Below are 22,232 nucleotides of genomic sequence, written 5' to 3'. Positions count from 1 at the left end.
AATTATCTAATTTACATACTCTTCCAACAACTTATATTTTTTCCTTATTTCTCCTCTCCCTGAGTACCATGAAATTAAAAAAGGTATAAGATGTCCACTTGCCTATTTCTTTACTGCTGCTACTTTCATAGGGTTCACTTGTTCCAGGTAGAGCTTTTAGTTTGGCACTCAGTCTTTCCCCTTTGGTACCACCACTATCTGGGGAACAGAAAAAAAAAAAAAGAAAAGACAACATGATGTTATGTTCTGTGAAACCACGATACAAGAATAACTTCAACTCAGCTACCACTATCTGTCAAACTGGACTTGGATGAAACCATCTTTTCATGACAGACACAGTACTCATTTGTAATAGTGGTCTTTAAAACACAGTGGACACTGTGTCCACACATGTGTCTGTTAACATTTTTTAAAAATATATATACAGCCTTATGACTTTGGAATAAACACATTAAAATATTTCTGCTTCGAATGCTGACATTTCAGTAGCTTATAAATTACTGTCACATTTTGGAGTTAAAATAAGCATGATAAATATAAACACTGTCACAATGTACACTGGACATTTCCTATGTTTGTGTGCTTACTAATACATCAGCGTGATCCACCTGCTCAGTACTGTCAAGGTTAAATGCAACACTTAAGTTTGCTTTTAATTAGAAGAGCATATTTGCCATGTGCTGTCTGCGTGGCAGGCAGGCTCAGTTCATGTGTACAGACCATGCTGGCCCTGCAGCTCGCTGTAAACACTGTGCTGGCAGCTCGGTTTGCAGCAGGGCCCCAAGGAATGTGTCGGCTCCAAGGGCTGCCTCCTGCCCGGACAACATCAGATTAACATTCTCCTGCCACAGCAGTATTCCAGACACTTTAAATATTCTGTTCACCTCTGAATCTCTTTTTCACATTTATGACAAGCTTTCAATCTCATCTGCTACAACAGATTTTTATGCAATATTTTTTCTCCTGGGAGAAAACATTTTGAGTTTGACTTGGTATATTTACAAGGCAGGATGTGCAGCCAAATAGAGACATGTTCATTTACAACACCAAACAATGTGGGTATTAAAAGTCTTCCATTTGTAAGGAGGAAAAATGGGTTTCATTCAGCAAACATTAATTATAAAGTCTGGACTTGGCAACAGATTTCCATTGTCTTATTTACTACAAATGTTATTTTAATAGATATTGTTATAATTAAAAGAAAAAAAAACCCAACCCACTCCAACATCTACAAAGATGACAAACATTTATCTTTCTATAAATACTACCATAGACTTCTTTTGCTCAGCCCTAAATTGGAAGATATCTCTGCTTCAAGAAAGATCTAATACATATAGTCACATGTCAAACAGTTAATAAGTTCACAAGACACAGATTACAGTTGAAATTTCAAAGCAAGGAATATGTATTTTAATGCACATCCACTTCCCTTGGACCAATTCTCACTGACAGGTTTCATGAAAGAAGTAATAGTTAAAGAATTTGAAGAAACGGAGAGAAAACAATGGGTTTGCCTGGAGAGAAACTCAACTAAAGGGCTGTGAAATTACAAAAGGACCTCCCCTTGATTTCAGTGGGCTCCGGACAGGCTGTGCAACAAGGAGGCGAGAGCTGACCTTCAGAGATGGTGTGGATGAAAATGTTTGGAGGAAAATACAAATAATCAATGAGAAAAAGAGTAGGATAGAAGTAGGCGCAGTCTTGCATAATGGAAAACAAGTAATTTTTAAGATGATAAATAAAGTGTAAGGAGCAGTAAAGAGATGCAAAGACAGGAACAATACAGCAGACTACACTAGGGGAAGACTGAAGTAGTTGAAGAAACTCCATAGGTTTAATTGGTTGGTCCCAAAAAGGGAGAACTGCATGTAATGAAAATAAAAGAGGAGGAAAATGGCATAACAAATGTTTGCAGCTGTGAAGGAGGAAAACACATGGGTGCTAGTGATACTACCAGAAGAAGGTGAAAGACTTTATAAAAGTGAAAGAAGGAAGAAAAAGATGATAGACAACCCAAACTGTGTGGGATTAACCGAGTACCCACTGTTACCTGCACATCTTACTGCCCTAAAAAAATACAACTGAAAACAGAGGCTTCTTTAGATGTTCTAGGATCCTTAAGTTTTACTGGGTACATCTAAAAGTAGCCTAATGAAAACCTTTTCTCAGGTAGATCAGCAAAGTAACAGTGCTCACCTTACTTCTGTATGAGCATTATATCCAGCAAGAGTGAAGGGAAGGTTAACAATCCTGCTGGCTAGTTCTTCACATTTAGTTTAAATTAGGCTGATATGCAAAACCGTATAAAGTCTCAGTGGACTGCAGTATAATCTGAGCGTACCTGAAGATGAGGAAGAAGAGCACCTTTCATTTTAAAGTGCACCCAGAAGAAAGTAAGAGGTGCTTGACACCATCTGCATTACATGGAGATGTCAGACAGCATCTCAGGAAGCGAGACATCTGGCTCAATGCTTTCTTTCACCTGAGGGAGTTCAAACCCACAGCTCCAGCTTTCACAAGGAATGTCCTAGCTGTTGAGCCATTTGGGGTAAGCTTTTCTTGACACTCTTGCCATGGGGTACAGGATTTGGCTGAATTAAAAATTCTGTCGACCATATAACATGATCTGGCAGAAGTCTAAATATAATCTCAAAGTTACTTTTTGTAGTTCTGTTTGGAGAATTATCTACATGTTTTTATTTAGTATACATTCAAACATAATTTGGCAGTATTAAGGAATATAAGCTTGCAATGTAGACTTCAGGATTTTGGTATCCTACAGTGAAGAAAACTTCAGGGAAGTTGTTTTTGAAGCATTTTTTCACAGACATGCATACTTTTGGGAAGCAAGTTTTACAATTTCTACTCATTATTCCCTGCTGCTCTCACCCCATATAGGAAAAAGATTTTATATACATTTATATACATTTTGAATTATGGTAATGAAATTAACTTTCACTAAAGTAATACACAGACGAAAACAAAGGTATCAGTGTGACTCTGCATGAAAAGCTTTATTTGTAGTTTTTCTCTACTAAGAGCACAGCTTTGAGTGTTAACATCTGTCTGATTGTACCTACAATCAGAGAACTACAGGTAGATATTTCTGAAACTGCAAATTAATTTTCTCTCTATTACTGTATTAACTATACAAACACCTGCTCCTAATTCAAAGTAGCTTTTGAATAATGGAAGACCACTGCTTAACTAAATCACTCTCTGTATCTAAGAAAAGCATCACTGCAATGAATACCCAGTCCTTATTTATCAACTTATTGGGTTTTTATTAAGTAAGATATTACTGTAGTTTATGTGGAGGCCATCCCCACTGTACTCATTTTGGGGTGACAATGTGGACATCTACACATTAACTGACTGCAGGAACACAGCTCCAGATTTCAGCTGAAAAAGCAACAGGAACCAATTAAGCAGAGCTGGTCAATTTATTTTTAAAATTTGATTTATAAATACATTTACTCTGTGAAATCATTATACTTGAGATTTGGATTGCCACGCTGACATTACCTTCCCCTCACAGTCTGTGTTAAATAGCCTTAGCTGAGGACTATGCATACAAAGACATAAATAATACACTCTTCATGCTGGTATCTTTTACAATGCATTCTTTCATCTCGTCTGTTTAAAAGTCATGGCCATATTACTATATTCAGGATAGTTAAATTATTATAATAGAATTGTTTCATTCATTTAGATTTGTTCAGTGTTTTACAAAAACTGATTTGAACAAATTCCTTCACATAGAAATTGGACGGGAATAAAAAAGAATCAAAATATAAAACCTAATTTTAAAAAATGACGAATTACATATGGCAGAACAATGAATAATGCAACATACTGCAAAAGTAATCCTATTTTGTAATAGTCCTATTTTAAGTAGTGATACCTAGCAAAAAAGATTCTCAATCTTTTTATGTTTCTGTACTTCCTGTATCACATGATACCTGTGTGTACTTCAAACCAAAAAATCCACTGTATTTGTATTTATTTTTTAGAGGAATCTAACTAGTTGTAATTACCGTGATGACACTAATACATTGGAAATTCCTCCAGTACCACAAAGGACATAAATTAGAATTTTTAATACTATTTTACTCATCAAGAAAAGACATCAAAGGGTAAGATTGTTTGGTAATCTACCTCCTCTGTAAAATGTTTATGTAACAAAGAGCACAGTGGGCTAACCCTCCACTAAATTCAGAATGTGTTTTAAGTGCAGCTCTGTGTATCTTTCATATTTGGGATGAAGACACCATCTTTGGAGAAGAATGGGCATTGGTTTGACCAAAGAGAAGAGCTAAATTCAGTGCAGAAGGCAGAATAATGTATTAAAACTGTGAAACAGCATGGGAAGTAGATGCAATTTATAACTTTGCGGCTGTCCATTTTGAATGAAAATTGTTTGTGGTGTGTCAGTTCAGCTAACTCCTTAGGTGAGTTCAGAGCAGAAAACAGATTAAGATATTTTCTTGATTTCAACAGATTTTCCCTTCTCCTTTAATTAAGAAAACTTTTTCTATTTTGCACACACAGTCAAAATGGACCGTGGAACCCTCCCAGAATCACTTGTAATTAATGAGGCATCAACAGGCACACAAAGCCTAGCAAACATAAATGATTGTCATGTCCTGGCTGCAGGGTAACAAGAAAATCTCTTGTCTTTATCACAGTTAGGATTATCTGGGATGCCTACAGCTCTAACACCTAAAACATACTTCCATGATATATACGGAGATCCCTCTGGGATGGTAAAGGTGTTTGAATATGGAAATCTTTCGGAATGGACAAACTGACACTTACCAGTGAAATGAAAAAGGGAAAAGACACCTAAATTTTTCCCATGTGGTTTATTTTCCAAATTCATCCTGATAGGCCTAGGTAACAAGCAGAATGCAAAGTACTCAGCCTTTCATCTTCTGAATTCAACACTGCTTCTTTGGGCTCCTGTCCGAGACTGCATGGCTCCTCTCATCCAGCACAAAACTCCCCATTCAGAGAGCTGGGCAAATGCAGAGACCAAGTAAACACTGCCACAGGAATGGAACTCCTTAATGTCATACTTTGCATTATTTACACATATAAAGGCATTATGCTATCAAACAGGTAAAACCCCTTATGGCAGTAAAAACCACAGTGCACCAACTGCTAAATTCTGGGTATAACAATCATGTATCTGCAAAACACAAAAAAGTGAGTATGAAAATAAGAAAAGATTATTGGAGAGAAAATCTTTGAGAACTGCCTAAACTCAGATGTACTGTTAGCCGCCTTCAAGGTTTCATGGCATTGTGGTTTTGGTTTTTTTCCCCCCTTTTTAAAATTAAAAATAATAATTTTAATAATTTTATTAATTTTAAATTTTAATAATTTTGACATGTATCAATGTCATTTGCTTCCAACATAACCCAAGTAAGATTGAAAACCATAAATATGATAATTGTGGGGAGAAGAAAATTTCCCTTTTTATAGTGAGTGACAAATGTGTTCAATTTTGGTAGTGTGAGTTCACTTTTGGATGAGTGACAAATTTTCTTCAATTTTTAGATTTAATGCTTATCTTTCTCTCAAGACAAGAGCAGACTTTAACTGACATTGATACAGATGTCACTTTTCTGGTCTCTCTGGTTCCATGCTGTCTACCATTCATGCACACACGAATCACATTGCTGAAACTGTGCTGTGGTGTATCTCTCACACCTCTCTGTTTTAATTTATATTGGTGAAGTACTGGATGCCCTATGAAGTACAAACCTTGCTGGCTTAGTTCTCTTTCTTCTTAGCTTCCTCTTTAAAAGCAATTTTAGATCATATTTCCTAAAACAAGGAAACCTGAATTATTAATACTCTTAATATAAATAACTATATGGGGGACAAAATACTTGAGGGAAAAAATCTCATAGGAATGCTCACAAGTATGGGGACAGTGAACTGGTAAGAGGAAAGAAAGAAAACAGGCATCATACCTAAAATATTTGGAATGCATAAGACTTCAGTTAGCTAGTAAGTACTTTCATCTAGCTAGTAAGTACTAAACTCAGGAGGATTCTATGCTTCACTGGGTTCAATAATGATGGCAAATCCCTCATACAGTGTAGGAAAATGACCCCTTTTGGTCTTGGCAACATGACTGGAAAAGACTAACCTTAAACTGTATACAAATATTTTTTTCCCCCTCCTTTTGAAGTCATTAATTTATCAAAAGCATACTAATATTATGAAATAAAATAACCCATGTTTATATTTCATACATGCCTTCACACAGGCCATGCACAGAAATTTATGAAACTGCAAATTACAGCTCATAACCCAGGCGAACAAAGCCAAGCATTGGACAAAATAAAATGTTTGGGTGTTCAGGTTTCTATTAGTCATCAATATGGACAAAATACAACACAATGCTTAACATCTGATGCTGTGAGTGTCCAGGTTCTTCACTGATAAGGCTCCCCAGAACCAACATTACCAGTTAAAAGGTGCCCAGTGCCTTTGACTCATTCTAAAAATACATATAAGTAGTACAGCTCACCACAATCTTTAATTAAGAATCCCAGCAGGAAGTTAACTCTCGGCTCAGTATAGGACCTTCTTTGTACGTTTTCTTGTTTGCCAAGTCATTTCCAGAAAGGGCTGGATCTCTGGCACTGAATTTGTATAATGAAGACTTCTCAAACATGCTCTTACACAGACTTGTTCCCAAACTATGGTTTTTTCCTACTCTTTCATATATTTGAATAATGTCTTAAACTCAACAATCTAAGAATTATTGATAGGGCAAATTCTAGGTCAACACTTCTCCTTCCTAACTGTCGGAGCCTTCCCCAGATTGGGGTGACTCCGGATGGTGGTAAAGTCTCTCCTCCAACCCGTGCCTTCAAAGAAAGACTCAGTAGTCTTCAGTCGTCCGGTCTCAAGGTAGTTTATTGCATATTATCTCAAGGCACACACACTCCCTGACATTGTCCCTGACTCTGTCTGTCCCCGTCTCTGGCTGTCTCCTCTCTCCCCTCCCCGAGGGGCTGGTGCCATCTTTTATATCACATATTACGTATTAGGTGTTTATAGTTTTTCCCCAATACCTACTACCTATGTTGAACAGTGACTTTCTACTCTAAACCAATCTGTGAGTGCCAACATCACCAAGAACATGGAGAATAGGAAGAAGAAAGAAGGAGGACAGGGCACGCCCAAATCCCTCCATCTTAGAACCTCTGACCCCCATGTACAAACCTTAGACCCCCCTGTACAAGGCCTAAAACCCCCCTGTACAGCACTAAAAAATTCTACCTTTCACCTTGTGACTACTTCTATTATAATATCTAAACTTTTGTGATTTCTTGTTCTTCCTGCAAAGTTGGTAAATTGTTCCATGGGTCAAGCTCAAGACCACAGGGGTCCCTGGCCGCCTGCCAGGGTCTCAGAGGCCTCTGCCCTGAGCCCAGAACATCCAAGAGTGTCTGAGGGACACCTTGGGTTCCGACACCTAACTCTTATCCCCTTTCTTATTGTTTTAAAATTAAAAAAAAAAAAATGAAAAAGAAAAAAAAAAAGAAGAAAGAAGACAACTTTCCATAGATACTTTTGTCTTTAAAAGAAGTACTGACAAACTGGTAGTTTGTGGGATTTATGTTGTCTTAGCATCCTTCCAGCATGAGCCCTGGGTGTATCTTCTTTTGCTAAATCACTCTTTCCCTCCTGAAACATACCCCTTTTTCATTAATGAGGGTGGGGATAATTACAAAATAGAGCTGGAAGAAAAGAGACCCTTTTGCCATTTCTCTACACACCTGATGCAAAGTTTTGCACAGCTGTAAACACCCTTGCCTGCTGCCAATGCTGCTCTTCATTTCTACTTGCTGTATGCTGAAGTGGATTCCACTTTATGACAAAGAACAGGGACCAATCCTGTCTCACAGTGCTGTTTTGTTGGCACCTCCAGCTGGCTGCCTGATCACAGGGTTTATGTAACAAAGGAGAGCCCAGAACCTCTCCATCCTCTTCCACCCCACTCTGTTACTTAAATAAAGAATTACTTTGGCCTGAGGCCCAGAACAGGTAAAAATTCAATCCTAGGTGAACGGTTTTTTTTTCCACACATCAAGAAATTATTTAAAAGCTTCTCTAGTGAAACTACTGAGCTGAAAAAGGAATGAGATCTTTCTCAAGCACCTAACACTCACTTTTAACCCTCAGAAAATCCAGGGAAGCAGTCTTCATAAATGTAACAGCATTCTAAGGTCATCTTCAGATTACATTAGTAATTGTCATGATTTTTCCTGACCCTATAGAATTTGGTAAGTTGGTGGAGAAATGTTATCTAGGTGGAGAAATGCTATGTAGGTGGAGAAATAAATTACCAAATAAGAAAAAAACATCACAAATTATTTCTCTGTAAAAGGAAGGGAAGAGAGGCAAGAATTTATAGGGGATATCTTCTAATGAAACCCATTGATATCAAGATAAATCAAATGCAGGATACAAAGAAACCACTGCCTTTTTGGGTCAAATTATGTTTTGTTTTTTTTGGTTTTTTTTTTTTTTTTTTTTTTGTTTTTTTGTTTGTTTTTTTGTTTTTTTTTTTTTTTTTTTTTTTGTGGTTTTTTTTTGTTGGTTTTTTTGTTTTTTTTTTTGTTTTTTTTTTTTTTTTCATTTTGTTTTTTTGTTTTGGTTTTTTGGGGTTGTTTTTTGGGGGTTTTTTTTGGGTTTTTTTTGTTGGCTTTTTTTGCAGGTGGCTGAAGTAGCCTGAAGTCTACTGCTTTCCTTAGAGCTGCAGTGGGGGACTGTTAGGTTTACATTACTAATTTCACGGATTTAATAATTGGAGGGGAAAATTATTAGCCCTGCAATATGCAGGCTACCTAGTGCAGAAAAAAAAGGGTAGTTTCCTGACTTACACTGCAAGAGTTTTATATTAATGGAAATCAGGATTGAAAATCTATAGAAGCAGGGAGGAGACTGAGTGGCCAGAGAGGAAGCTTTCTTCTAGGGAAGACTCCAGAACTTCAGTTCTGCTACACAGAGATAAGGGGAAGGATGAGCTCAAGGATAGTAAAAGTGTGTGTTATCCTTATTACAGAGTTGGCTAGACAGAACAATCTGCTGAACTTATAACAAACACTTATCATAGCAGATTACACAGTGGCCACAAAATTCCCTTTCCTTCATGTTAAATAAAGAAAAAATGGATTCCTATTTTTTGTGGCTTATGAGTTCTGTTTTGTTATAATAAATGATGCCTTTTAGTAAATATGCCAAAGTTAAAAATGTTCAAATACCAAGTTAATAGGATAAAAACATTCAAGTCTACAGTACTGAAAACAATCAGAAATTTAGCTTAAGGAATACACTAATATCTGTATATAAAACACAAATGTTGGACCAAATCCATGCTACTGTACCAGTTGCGATTTCATACAGCAATAAGAAAATCAAAAAGTGTGAAACAAATTTCCCGAAGTGCTTACATATTACTCAGTGCATATTTGTGTGCATTTCAAGATGAAAGGAAGATTTACAAACACTTTCAGAAAATCTGTTTTCTTCAGGATCCTGTCAAAACTGATATTTAAGCAGAGGCCTTGACTACTTACCACCACTTCCCTCTTTGCGGCTACGTGCACTGCCCTCTCTGCCAGATTTAATGCGCTGCACAACAGTGGAAAAGGTTTAAAAAGAACAGAAGAAAAAAACCCATTTAGTAATAAACATTAGAGAAAATTACTGAAAATTAAACTCAGCTTGTTAATAAAACAGTAGAAGAATGTTAAACTAGACTTACTACACTGTAACTACGAAAGCTTGTTTTTCAACACACAAAATTGTCCTTAAAATCAGGGTTAAATCATATGTTTATATAAAACAAGAGTTCTGTGATATTCAAATAGAATATCTCAATAAATTATTTTTATTCAGATAAAATTTATACAAGGAATGTGCATAAAAATAGTTCAGATGTTCCTTTGTAAAGCACAGCTGAAAAAACAGGCAACATAGCCCTCCTTACATGAATTCAAAGTAGCCTTTGCCTATTAACATCTTGTAAATCCCACAAGCATTTTATTATTGTAAAGACTCAAAAGGGAGAAGTGGGAGAATCTATAAAAAGAACTATTCACCCTATGGATCTTGGATTTTGAATTTTTGGCACAGAACTCTATTTCACAGCAAAATTTCATTTGCTGTTGAGTGTTAAATGCAAGATAAAGGTGAAGGTAAATACTTTAAAAGCTGTGTTTAAAAAGTCAGCTCTCTTGCATAGGGGAAGGTATCATAAACATCTCCCAGCTGTGTTTTTTTGAGTGTTATTTGAAAATTTTAACAGTTTATCAAAGCAATACCTTTCTATGACATGGTAGACTTAGATCTTCTGGCAAAACACCAAATTTCTTATGCATACATCTTGTCAATTATAAGATGGGCCACCTTAGTGAGGGACTTTTTCATAGATATGTACAAAAACTTGATGTTTAAAGCACTCAGCTATTAATAAAGTATCTCTGCATCTTACTTCAAAATATGAATTCAGGATCTGATTAAAACACACATCATGTCTTCAGGTCAATTACTATAAATTCTTCACTCATTTTTCACCAGAAAAATATCATGAAGTCTGGCAAGGTTGGAATGATACCAAAGAAGTGGAAGAACTTTCAAGATTTATGCCAACAGAAAAAGGAAGAACTCTTAAATCAAAACCCACAGGAGTCAGACAGGAAAGCATTGAGCTTAGTGTGAAACCAGGACTGGTCTTGGAGCAATTCAGTCTGGGACCAGAATTTCTCACATTTTTTTGTTTGCTTTGGGAAATCCTCAAGCCTAAAATATGTTCTCTGAATTTTGGATTAAATATCCTTTTCACAGCCCAGTGAAGTAGCATATATCAATCCCTCAGGAAGCCTGTCCAGACTCTCCTGACTGTTGAATGACTGACAGCAAGTCTGACAGCAGCTCAGCTTCTGTCTACCCAAGGGAAGCAGTCCCTGTGTGATAGTGCCCTCTTGGCATTTACATCCCTAGGACCTTCCTCCCAAAATATAACATAAGAACTACAGCTTAACATATGATTAACTTCTGTAAAATTCCAAGTGAGTAGTTTGTAAGTAATCCCACACTAAAAGCAGACATTCAAAATAGGTTTCCACCCTAAAAATGCCTATTTTTCCCATGACTGCAAAAGGCATTTAGGATGGTTAGCCCAGATGTGGATGCCTGAAGGCAAAGGCAGTAAGGCTCCTCCAGCATTTGCACCTCTCATCACTGCTTCTCACCACACCCCATCAGCCCCGTTCTCAGTCATTAAGCTCACTTAACGGAAATAAATAGTAATGTGTGTACACAGCAGTGCCAAGCAGGCTCTGTGAACTTTTACACTATTACCTGTCTTTTTTAGAGTGAAACATGAAAAAGGAAGACTAATACAGTAAAAAAATCCAATCAAACAAACAAAACCAAAAAAACCCAGCTCTCCTCCTACCCCCACCACCCCCCACATGTTCCAACATATGAAGGTTGCAGTAAAAATTAAATGCTGTGAGAAGCAGGGAGAAAAATTTCTACAGGGAATGAACTCCACAGATGTTCCCAAATTCTTGGCTGGAAGTATTTAACAACTTGTCCATATTTGAGAACTGAGGGAAATAAGTACTCCAGAATATTTATTTTGGTATAAACTCCATGTGGATATACTTATTCTGGAAAAAACAATGCCAAAATAGAAAATTTTGATAAATTTCTACAGGAAGAAAAAGTCTGTGTGCAGACTGTGAAACGCAGGCATACTACTGTAGCCTTTTACCTATTTTGTCTTTACTGGGTGCAACTGAGAAGTCAAGGGTCAGTCTAAAATTGGGAGCAGGAATTGAACTGTATCTGGTACTGCTAACTGAAACCAGTATTCCTACTGGAAACTCAGGTGGTGAAATATTCAAATTTGGTAATTTTAGAACTAGAAAGTATGCTTTATGACTGTATGGTCATTGATGACAGAAGGAACTTAGGAAAAAAACCCTAGTAATTTCCAAAGCCAGATGGCAGAGAGAAGACTAAAGATCACACCCACCCCCAATCAACAAACAAACAAAAAAAACCTTCCCAAACCCAAAACCAGAGGATGGGAACCCAGATGTAACATCAATAGCAAAAGAAGGAACTGCAGGGCTATTGTTTGCAAGACAGCACTGATGTAGAGACTGCCACAGAAAGATACTCCACTACTAATGCAGGACAGCTGCATTAGATCTGAAACATGTTTCCTTAGAGTTTTTGCTCCTTTACCAACTACAATGATGTTAATTTTTAAGAAAACTGTGTCAGTGGGTTCCTTGGGAGCAGAAGAAGTTGTTCCTTTCCTTTGGAAGGAACTTGGAAAGTTTTCAGAGTGTGGCAGAGAAGAAAGCCAGAAGAAGGAGATGGGAGCATGTCCCATCAAGACAAGGAGCAGCAAGAAGGAACAGAAAGCAACTCACCAGACTTCAGAGGTTCTGAAGAGAGTGTACTTGGAAACACAGGAGCAGAATTTTGTTCCCATTCAGAGCTTAATCAGGCTGGAAACACTGACCTATCTGCAGGAATGAAGTTGACAGAACTGACAAGAAACCTGTTTTATTTTTATTATTGGCTGTGGTTTATAGGGGGCACAAAGGCAAGAGGTGTGTTTGTCTGGGGTTTGTTTGGGTTTTTTAAACTTACTGCATGTCATTTCATCTGCTTAAATGAAAATTGGTTCAGTTTAAATTACAATACAATCAGGCTTATTCAAAAGGCGGAATTAATTTTCTTTTTCTTTTCTGGGTAACACACTAGAGGAAATATTTAAGTAGATCTACACCTTAAAGCTTTGACTAATTAAAAGTGCCATCATAGACACCTTATCTGTTCTACTCTGTCCTCCTGAGACCCCAGAGTTGTGTGTCCAGTTCTGGGGCATCCAGTGTAAGGACGTGGATCTGTTGGAGAGGAACCAAAGGAGAGCCATGAAGATGAAAAGAGAGCTGAAGCACTTCTCCAGTGAAGACAGGCTGAGAGGGCTGAAGTTGTTCAGCCTGGAGAAGAAAAGATTCTGGGGAAATGTTGTTGTGGCCTTTCAATACTTAAAAGGATCTTAAAAGAAAGATGCGGACAGACTTTTTTACTAAGGCTTGTGGTGACAGGACAAGGAGTAATGGCTTTAAACTGAGAAAGTAGAGAAGGAGAGAAAAATACGTTGAGGATGGTGGGACACTGGAACAGGTTGCCCAGAGAAGCTGTGGATGACCACCCCTGGAAATGTTCAAAGTCAGATTTGATGGGGCTCTGAGCAACCTGATAGCGGAAGGTGTCCCTGCCCACAGCAGAGGGTTGAAACTAGATAATCTTTAAATATTCCTTTCAACTTAAACCATTCTGTGATCCTGCTTTGCAAGGTTAGTGTTGTGACAAGATACAGTCAACACACTCTAAACACGAATACTGAAATGCAAGACACAGAGGGAGCTTCCCACATCATGGCTGAATTATGATCACTGTTAAAGCCTGAACAGGCTAAACCAAGTTGCAATAACTTGTGCAACCACAAGTCTGTGTTGGATCCCACTGACTTGTGTCCTTCAGGTATGACTTATTGAATTCCCTTAACACAATGAAGTGAGAATGAAAAAAAATCCCTTAATTTAAATATAATTTTTCTGTTACTAAAACCTTAAGTTACTTAGATGATTAAAACTTTTAAATGTTTTATCAGTAGCTTTTTCCTGACCAGAAAGTAAAGAAATGTGTTTGGGAAATCTCTTGCTTCCCATATGAAATAAACAGAAAGAGATAAGACATTTTTTAGGTTTTTTTAAAATTGTATTCAAATATCAACTTTCCTAAAGAAAAAAAGGTGTTTTCTTTAAAGTCCTTGATGTTTTCCCATCTATAATTAATGCTTTCAGTTAAAAAAAAAAAGGCCAGAATTACATGCAAGGAAATAGCCTTTCCTTCTCTGCGACCTCTCTCTCTAATCAACTATAAAATAATCCAATTTTAACCGGTTTTGTTGGTGAACTTTCTCAAGTAAACACTGAGGTATTGAAAGTTACTGCAATGAACTATGTATATCACTGACACTGAAGTGATTAGAAACCAAGCAAAGGCTGTTTAACACACTTCAGTGAATCCCTTAATTATGAGTTCTGCAGAATAGGAACATTATATCTGGTCATCTATTTTGCTTACTAATACAATTATGGGGAGACATGGAGGAATATCAATCTCACTACAGCTGTGGACTGCTTTCTTTTGTCCATTTTCCCAAGTGCTTTGAATTTTACAGTTCTGAAAAACCTAGTCAGTACACTTCAGCTAGCCCCTCAAAGTGTGGTTGTAGCATGAAGCTGCAATCGTTCAGTAAGTGTTTCCCCTTGTGAGTTACATTTTTAAAGTGTCCTTGTGTTCACGTGCATACTCAGGCTCCCTGGAACTTAAGCAGACGTAGCTATGGACGCATGTGCACGTAATTTGGCATCAAAAGGGACCAATAAGTGTTACTAAGAGCAGAGTAAATTAGTTAAGACAATGTATTCTAATGTGAATATATAGCTTTGAGGCAGTTCTCTGGATAGGCAAAGCAAGCTTGAATACTTTGCAGCTCAACAGCATGGATAATGCTTTTCAAACAAGCAGCTGTTTTTAATTTTAAAATCTTATTTTATCACCAGAACAGCAAGAAAACAATGCACGAGCGCACACACACACACAAACGTGAGCTCACTCTTCTGAACAGAACACAAGTTATGATCTCATACCTTTCACAGCCTGTTACTTTTCCATGGAATTCTATTTTTTTTTGTTTAAAAATTGGCACTCACATGAATAGTTTATTTCTACCTATATAATATGTCAATGCTGCAGTTTTGTATATAACAAAAAAGGAGTTCTTCTATATGAACAAATTCTTAGGCTTCCCATCTCTCCCTATAGCTGCATTATTACTTGGCTCATAAATACACTGAAGTATTAAATAAAATCTGGCAAGTAAGTAGGAAAGACGACATTCCACAGACATTGAATTATGCGAGTGGCTCTGGCATTCCCTCATGTCCACATAGTCCATCTTTCACTACTATTTAAAAATCACAGAAAATCTGGTGCTCAGAAACTATGCAGACAGATGTAAGATTGATCAGTAATTTAAAACTAAGCCTCCCAAACCCCCAAAATATAAGTAAGCTTCTGTAAACCAGGAAGTTAACAACGCATTTTGTCTCGAAGTATCATAAACAATACTTTAGCTTCATCTACATCTGTAGCAATACTGTATGATATACAGAGAAACAAACTTACCTGCTCTCTGATTTCTTTTAATTTTTCTGCTTTCTTGAGTTTTGTTATATATTCCTGGACTTCTTTCAGCCCCATGTCTGTGCAGAGACGAACTAAAAATCGGAGGCCTAATTGGAAAGCAAAGCATTGTTAGAAAAAGACGTACAAGCAGGTCAAACTACAAGTGCACCCTGACAGAACTGGACATGCAGAATGGCAAACAGTGCAAATAACTGCAAACAAGGCAACTCCATTCCAGTATCACTATACAAGTTGTGATATTTTGCAAGTAATTCAGTATTTTCTGTGTCTGTATCCATGAACAGTACAAATACCATGGGTATTTGTGGAAGGCAAAAGGCACACTAACTATTTTGGCTCAGAACTCTTGACATTTGCAAAATGTTTTGGAAGCTGGAAAGCATAGAAATGATACTACAATATTACTAAGGAGCTGCTATCAAGAGAATTTTGTTGAAAACAATTTTGCAAATGTCAAGTGAATCAAAATGTTTTTTTCCTCTGTGGTTGATTTTTAATGAGTAATATTTATAGAATTAAGAAACCCCAACAAAGCTGACATGAAAATCAAATGAAACTGTATGACTGAATTAAAAGAATCCCTAAAAAACATTCTCCTGAGACACTACCAAACTCTGAAAACACTGTTGGTATTCCTACGTGTTTGTCAACATTCCTTTCAAAGAACTGAAGCAGAAACAAGCAGGACATGATCCATTCTCTCCAGACTGCTTTCACGAACATGTTCTTTCATTCTGTGATAAATTAGTTTTCTGCTGGTTTCGGAAGCCCATGATCACAGAGGGATGAGGGGAGAACCATTGTTTCAGCAGTAGAAAACTTAAATCAGTTAAATTGTCTTGCCTAACTCCTCCCTCCATTTGTGAAATTTGTAGAAACTATGTTCAGAAACATATTTGCACTCTAAAAGATTTACTAAATGCTCCTCTGAAATATGTGTGACCAACACAAACATGATATTTTGCTTATAACATTGAGGAGCTACAGTACTGAATTTCACTTGTACAAGAGAGCTATGATTCCTCTTTAAAAAAGCAATAAATTTGTTAAAGCAGAACGATACGATTTTAAAATAAAATACAATGAATGTTCTTCCCACATTGCATCTGAAAGCACAGACTTGTTGGCGACAACCTTGCATTTTGGAATTTGTGAGGCACAGTGTGGGATGGAAGAGAATATTTACACAACCACTGACAACCCTTATTTTCTACAGGGCTTTTTTATTTAGAGTACAGGTGTGACTGATTTTGCCAAGTGTCTTACTCTTCAAAGTTGTGTTTCCCGCAGTTTAGTTTGAAAGCCACTATGGATTTTCCAGAGACCGGGTGACCAGCTATAGTTAAAAACCCAGCAACAAAATCTCACCCTCAATGTTTTTTTTTTGGAAACCCTGACTTTGATAAAACTTAGCAATAAGATTTTCTTGTATCTAGAAATTTACAGCAGGAATTTCAACTAGCAGGAGCTAGAAGTACAAATACATATATTTTTCATAAGAAAGATTAAATAAGCAACATAGGTATAAAATCTAGGACATATGTATGAGAATGCAACTCAGGTAAAGTTTATTTTCATTGCTCTTCTTCAGCATTACCCTCATATTTCTTAAATCACCCATCAGTGTTGTCACAAAAACCATGCAGCATTAGAATGAATATTATATTATCATTAGCATAAATATTAGTTAATGGCAGTATTTTAATACAAAAAATATGTCACATGATTACTAACACACCTATTCAATGTAACAAAGTTTCCTTTGATAGTTACACTACAGAATGAAACAACTTACATTCAACATTCTCTGGGAATTTTCTGTGTATGACTTTGTATTTCTCCAGAGCTTTCTGGTAGTTGCCTGCAAACAAAACAAACATCTCCTATCCACGCATTCAAACATAAAAAAGAATATCTGATGAGAAATTGGAACACCTTAACATCAATTCATCTTTACAGTTAATGATTTAATACTGTAGGACCAAATTTGATAACACCAAACTTAACATTCTTTATTAATGGATAGTAAAAATTAAGAGCATCTGAAAACAATCCAAATTACTCTGTAAATAACAGAATTTATGAGGAGGAGGTTCCTGATTTTTGTTTTTTTTTGTTTTTTTTTTGACCTTCCTATATGACACCATGGTTCCAGTGTCTCACCATGCTCACAATAAAGAATTTCTCCCTTATGCCTAGTGTAAGTCTACTCTTATTCAGTTTAAAACTGCTGCTCCATGACCTGGAACTGCAGACCCCAGTCTGTCTCCATCCTTCCTATGAAACCCTCTCATTACAACCTCAATGAATTACAAAAAAATGTTACAAACCTGAAAGCAATAACAAAAAAGTTACAGAACTTACCGCTTCTTCTGTAGCAACTGGCAACCATCAGCTGCCACTTCACTTGTGTTGGCCTGCAAATAAATAAAACAAAATCATGTACACTGCCAAACAATGAATGAGCAAAATAATCTGCATAGCACTGGTAAAGACCTACTATTTACTTACTAATCAATTTTTCACCTAGCATGTTACCTTCCTAGAAAGAATGTATCCTGCTCAGCTCACACACCACTGCATCATGCACCTGTTTCCAGGACTCCATGTCACTCATGTTCAGTCCCATGTTAAGAGTTCTTCTCAGGCTCATGATTCTGTGCCCAGACATAATTAGTAGACCTGACATGTGAGCCACTAATCTTTGTGAGAGATACAGAACCATGCAATGGGGGAGGAACAAAATGCTAAATTGTATTCTGAGGAGGTCCCATCACTAGGGTCCCACGCATGCCCAAGGGATTTCTGCCAGGAAGCACAGTCCCTACTTAGAGCTTTGAACTCTGGCTCCTCCTCTGTGCTATCACCTTGATGTCCTAGCTGCTGCCTGTCTTCTTTTTAGCACATAATGGTGACAGTATGATCAGAGAAAATATTTGAGATGCTTGAGCATGTACAGTAAAACAGTTTGACTCTTTCATCATTTTTACTACGACAACATGAAAATTAGGAAATGTTCATGTTAACAGTGTAAGCATCCTCTATAAGCCAAAGCACTTTGCACATATGGCTTACAATTGAATAGCAGCATATCCAAAAGATACTGTAAGTTAACATTTTCAGAATAATTTTGTACTTATCCTCTTCAGTTTTCCACTCTAATCATAGCACAGGCCATTTTTAACTCTAAGCAATGTGTTCACCTGGTAGCTGCCAAGCAAGTTCATGAAATACAAATGTTGCACCTTTTTATTTTCAGCTGAATGTGTTTCCTGCAAACAAAGGCAGCCAAACACACACCATAACAGAATTTATTACTCAGTTCAGTATGAAAATTCCAGAGAGAATGAATTGTCAGCAGCAAGTACTAACTGCACTAAGTCCTTTTATTAAGGATAGATTTCAGCATGCTAGGAAAAATAAAATAGTGGAAAACTGTTTCCCAATTCATTGCCTAACGTGTTATCTTAGAATGCAATTTAAAAAGTAGTTATTGTGATTAAAACACTGAATACACAAAACAATTAAATTAAAAAATGCTGTTGACAGTTAAAATAAGGATATAATTTTAAAATGCAACTTTATTTAAAGTTAGTAGCAATTTATATTTACATTCATATTTGCCAATTAGCATATCTACTCTCTATTTTTAATACCAAATAAACAGCAAAATATTTATCCTCTGTTATCTACTACTAAAAATCTCCTCCCACAGAGAAAAAAAAATTCTGCATTACAGATAGATTACAAGTAATACTGAAGAATTTAATATGCCAATTCTTCATAAGTACTTTACAATCCACACACTTCATACATGGACTGATTGCGACATGAAGCACAAAATATTTAAATCTTTGCCAAAACAAGATTATGAAATAATTCCTCTTATTCTCAGCTGTTTCTTTCCAAATTTTTCTAAGAAGGTCATGAATGCCAGCATATGAAATTTCATAGCTTGACTAAAATGATTTTTTAAGGAGGCCAGTATTTGTAGGGAAAAGAATACTGGCAAATGTGTGAACTGTGATTTCTGTCAGCTCTCCTGTGCATTTTTGTCTAATCAACTTCTCTATTTCTTTATAAATACACCACCATTTGAGTGAAGTCTATTTTTCTCTATTTTTTTTTAATTTTTAATCCTTAATTAAACCTTAGGTTTTCTCATCTGTAATTAATGTCTACTCTAACCCAAGCATGTCAAAGCCAGAATTAGGATTTTTTTAGTGAACTTCTTACGACCTATGCAGAATCAATTTTCCTTGAATTATACTGTACGAATTTTTTGTTCACATGCTGTTTTATACATATATGTCATTCAGATTCAAGAACAAAAAGAATGCCAAATTTTAGATCATCACAAGAGAAGCAATAACAGAGTTTTGCATAATTTTTCATAGTTTTCCTAGAACACAAAATAAATTCACACTTATTGGGAGTGAATTTTAGTTCATCTATTAACACAAAATTCTTCATGAACCTATAGACATGTATTTGTTTCCACATAAAAAGACTGTGTGCGTGTATTTTTAGAATTCTCTTTGAAATCTGGGTTACAAATTTAAATTTGACCAAATTTTATTTATAAACCATTCTCTAGTAAGGTCCCTTTCTGAACTAAAATACCGTATTTGGCCTACGTACTTAAGTGCATCATATTCTGCTAAAGAACAATTTCAGCAATTAAGTTGTTGAACTAAATGCAGTATAATTCAAATATCTTTATCAAGATCAGTTTAGCCTGTCAATTTATTTTCACTGATTACTGGTAGTACAGCACTGCACATTTTTGCTTACTTATATGCCTTATTTGATGGAAGTAGAAGTCATGTGAAAAAGAGGAAATGCAGTAAGATCAGCTAAAACATGTACATATCTAAACCAACAAATCCTCACTGTGTAATTAAACAACAGAAAGGAAATATTTCACATGAAGCCACAGAGAAACAGATCTTGGTGGCTTTGGAGAACTGTTCTCCACTTCCACTCCACATAGTTGTGTTTAATGGCAGATAATAGAGAAAAATAGGTTCTAATAGCTAACACTCTTTTGGGCCCAATGGAGGATCTTATTTAACACTGAAAATGCACAGTAAGAGCAAAAACATGCTGTAAATGAATAGAAAGTTGAGAAAATTAAAAAATATCACAAATATTCTTAATCCTGCTGTTTATTTATAGTATTAAAGTTATCCAGCTGCTTTATCTCTAGGTATTCTAGAGATCTATTCTATGGATGTCTAACCAGAAATCTGAGTAGGCATAGAATAATAACTACTTACAGAATAAGTGCTGCCCTTTCAAAGTACTCAATGGCTTTTTCACAGAACTGGGTGTCAATGTAATATGCTCCAAGCCACTCAATGACCTCAATGTTGGAAGGGAAATACCGGTACGACTGACAAAATAGGAAAGGTGAAAAACCACACAACTTTAGTGATAAACAACATCTTTATGTTGCTTCTGGAATATCTTACTCAAGTGTTTAATTCTCCAGATGCCCAAAACATGTAATATAAATGAATGGAAGTAGTGTGCTACACTAAGTGATCCTGGTGGGGGGAAAAAAAAAGCATGTCAGGTTTTCTAATTGCAGAATGCTTTTTAGAAGTTACCCAAGATGAGCCTGTAACATCTTCCATCTAGCCTTATTTGAAATACTATTTTAAATAGCTTGCAACAGCAAAAACATTTACTTAAATCACATCTATGTACGAATAACTTAACTAAAACGTTTAACAATGCCAACTAATAAGTGTACAATTCCATGTTCACATCAGTTTGCTGAAAACTCACCCCAAAGCATTCCTTTCTGTACATAACTACATGAATAGCATTTTCAGCTTTTTAAAAATTCCCTCTAAAATAGGCAGCAAAATTATCATCAAGCACAGCTCAATTCAGACTGCAACACAGCCTTCGGTGATCTTCACTTTGCACAGATAAAGAAAGAGAACTCTCAGACTGCACCAGACATTTCCTGTCTTATTCTCGTTTCTAACACAGAAGAACCTCTACAAACTATGGACAGTAGAACAGCTGGTTTGAAATGAAAGCTGCCTATCTTTAGGCAACTGTGTATACATAATGTATAGCTATACTGTTAAAACATATATAAAAACTTCCAAACATAAACCAAACACAATCTCTTAGTATCTCCATATTATACAGACACAGTTTCCAATCACCTCAGTCACATTATGCACCTCTAAAATTACTTCTATTATATCCCGATTTTATTTTGTCCCAGGCTGTATTTTGAATTAACATTATTACAGATCAGTGTAAACAATGACTACATAAAAGAAAATGGAAAGTCTGAGGCCAATATCCATGTGGAAACATAGCCTTAGGATCTGACTACAAAAATCAGATTTTGTTAACTCTCCCCCAGTATCTCTTTCTTATCCTCTTTTTGGATGACACTTTGTAAGGTTTAAATTAATCAATTATTAATTTGATATTGGAACCTATGGCAAAATTTTCTTTATTTAGGACAAAGTGCATTGAAAAAGCAAAATTACCTCACAGTAATAATGAAAAGCCTGGGATTTATCACCTTCAATATCATATAAATTCCCTAGCTTTGAAAGTACATGTGGATCAGTTGGTACTACACTGATCAACTGCAGCAGCCACTCTATGGCTTGATTGGGATCTTCCATGATCTGGTATCTGAGTTTTCCTCAGTCAAGGACTGATGCCAATGGTAGCTTGATTTACTACTACTTTATCTAATGCAATCCATATGCTGAACACTACACCAGTCACTGTAGTGTGGAGGTACAATGACTTTTTTTCCCCCTACACTGTATTCATAATTTCATTTGTATCAGAAAGTATTTTTGTTATACTAGAAGAAGAAAAGTATTCAGAGACTTTGACTACTCTTTCACCTT

The 22,232-nt window shown here is 36.2% G+C and overlaps 1 protein-coding gene across 6 annotated transcripts in view; it reads right to left on the bottom strand.

The window, feature by feature from the left end:
• IFT88 (intraflagellar transport 88) overlaps window positions 1-22,232 on the bottom strand; it is a 43,991-nt gene that overhangs the window by 1,555 nt on the left and 20,204 nt on the right. For 3 of the 6 annotated variants that reach the window (XM_053970871.1, XM_053970877.1, XM_053970873.1), the window contains 7 exons: window positions 21,858-22,008; window positions 20,616-20,731; window positions 17,701-17,753; window positions 17,132-17,197; window positions 15,316-15,422; window positions 9,606-9,660; window positions 103-198 (listed from right to left, as the gene is read on the bottom strand). In XM_053970871.1, coding sequence (XP_053826846.1) covers window positions 103-198; window positions 9,606-9,660; window positions 15,316-15,422; window positions 17,132-17,197; window positions 17,701-17,753; window positions 20,616-20,731; window positions 21,858-22,008 — 644 coding nt within the window. Of the gene's footprint in view, window positions 1-102; window positions 199-4,843; window positions 5,192-5,769; window positions 5,833-9,605; window positions 9,661-15,315; window positions 15,423-17,131; window positions 17,198-17,700; window positions 17,754-20,615; window positions 20,732-21,857; window positions 22,009-22,232 lie in introns of those variants that run through there. The other 3 variants (XM_053970875.1, XM_053970874.1, XM_053970876.1) reach the window with 3 other exon arrangements.

The sequence above is a fragment of the Vidua macroura genome, chromosome 2 (assembly GCF_024509145.1).
Source record: "Vidua macroura isolate BioBank_ID:100142 chromosome 2, ASM2450914v1, whole genome shotgun sequence".
NCBI classification, from domain to species: domain Eukaryota; kingdom Metazoa; phylum Chordata; class Aves; order Passeriformes; family Viduidae; genus Vidua; species Vidua macroura.
This window is presented reverse-complemented; position numbering and strand designations above follow the sequence as displayed.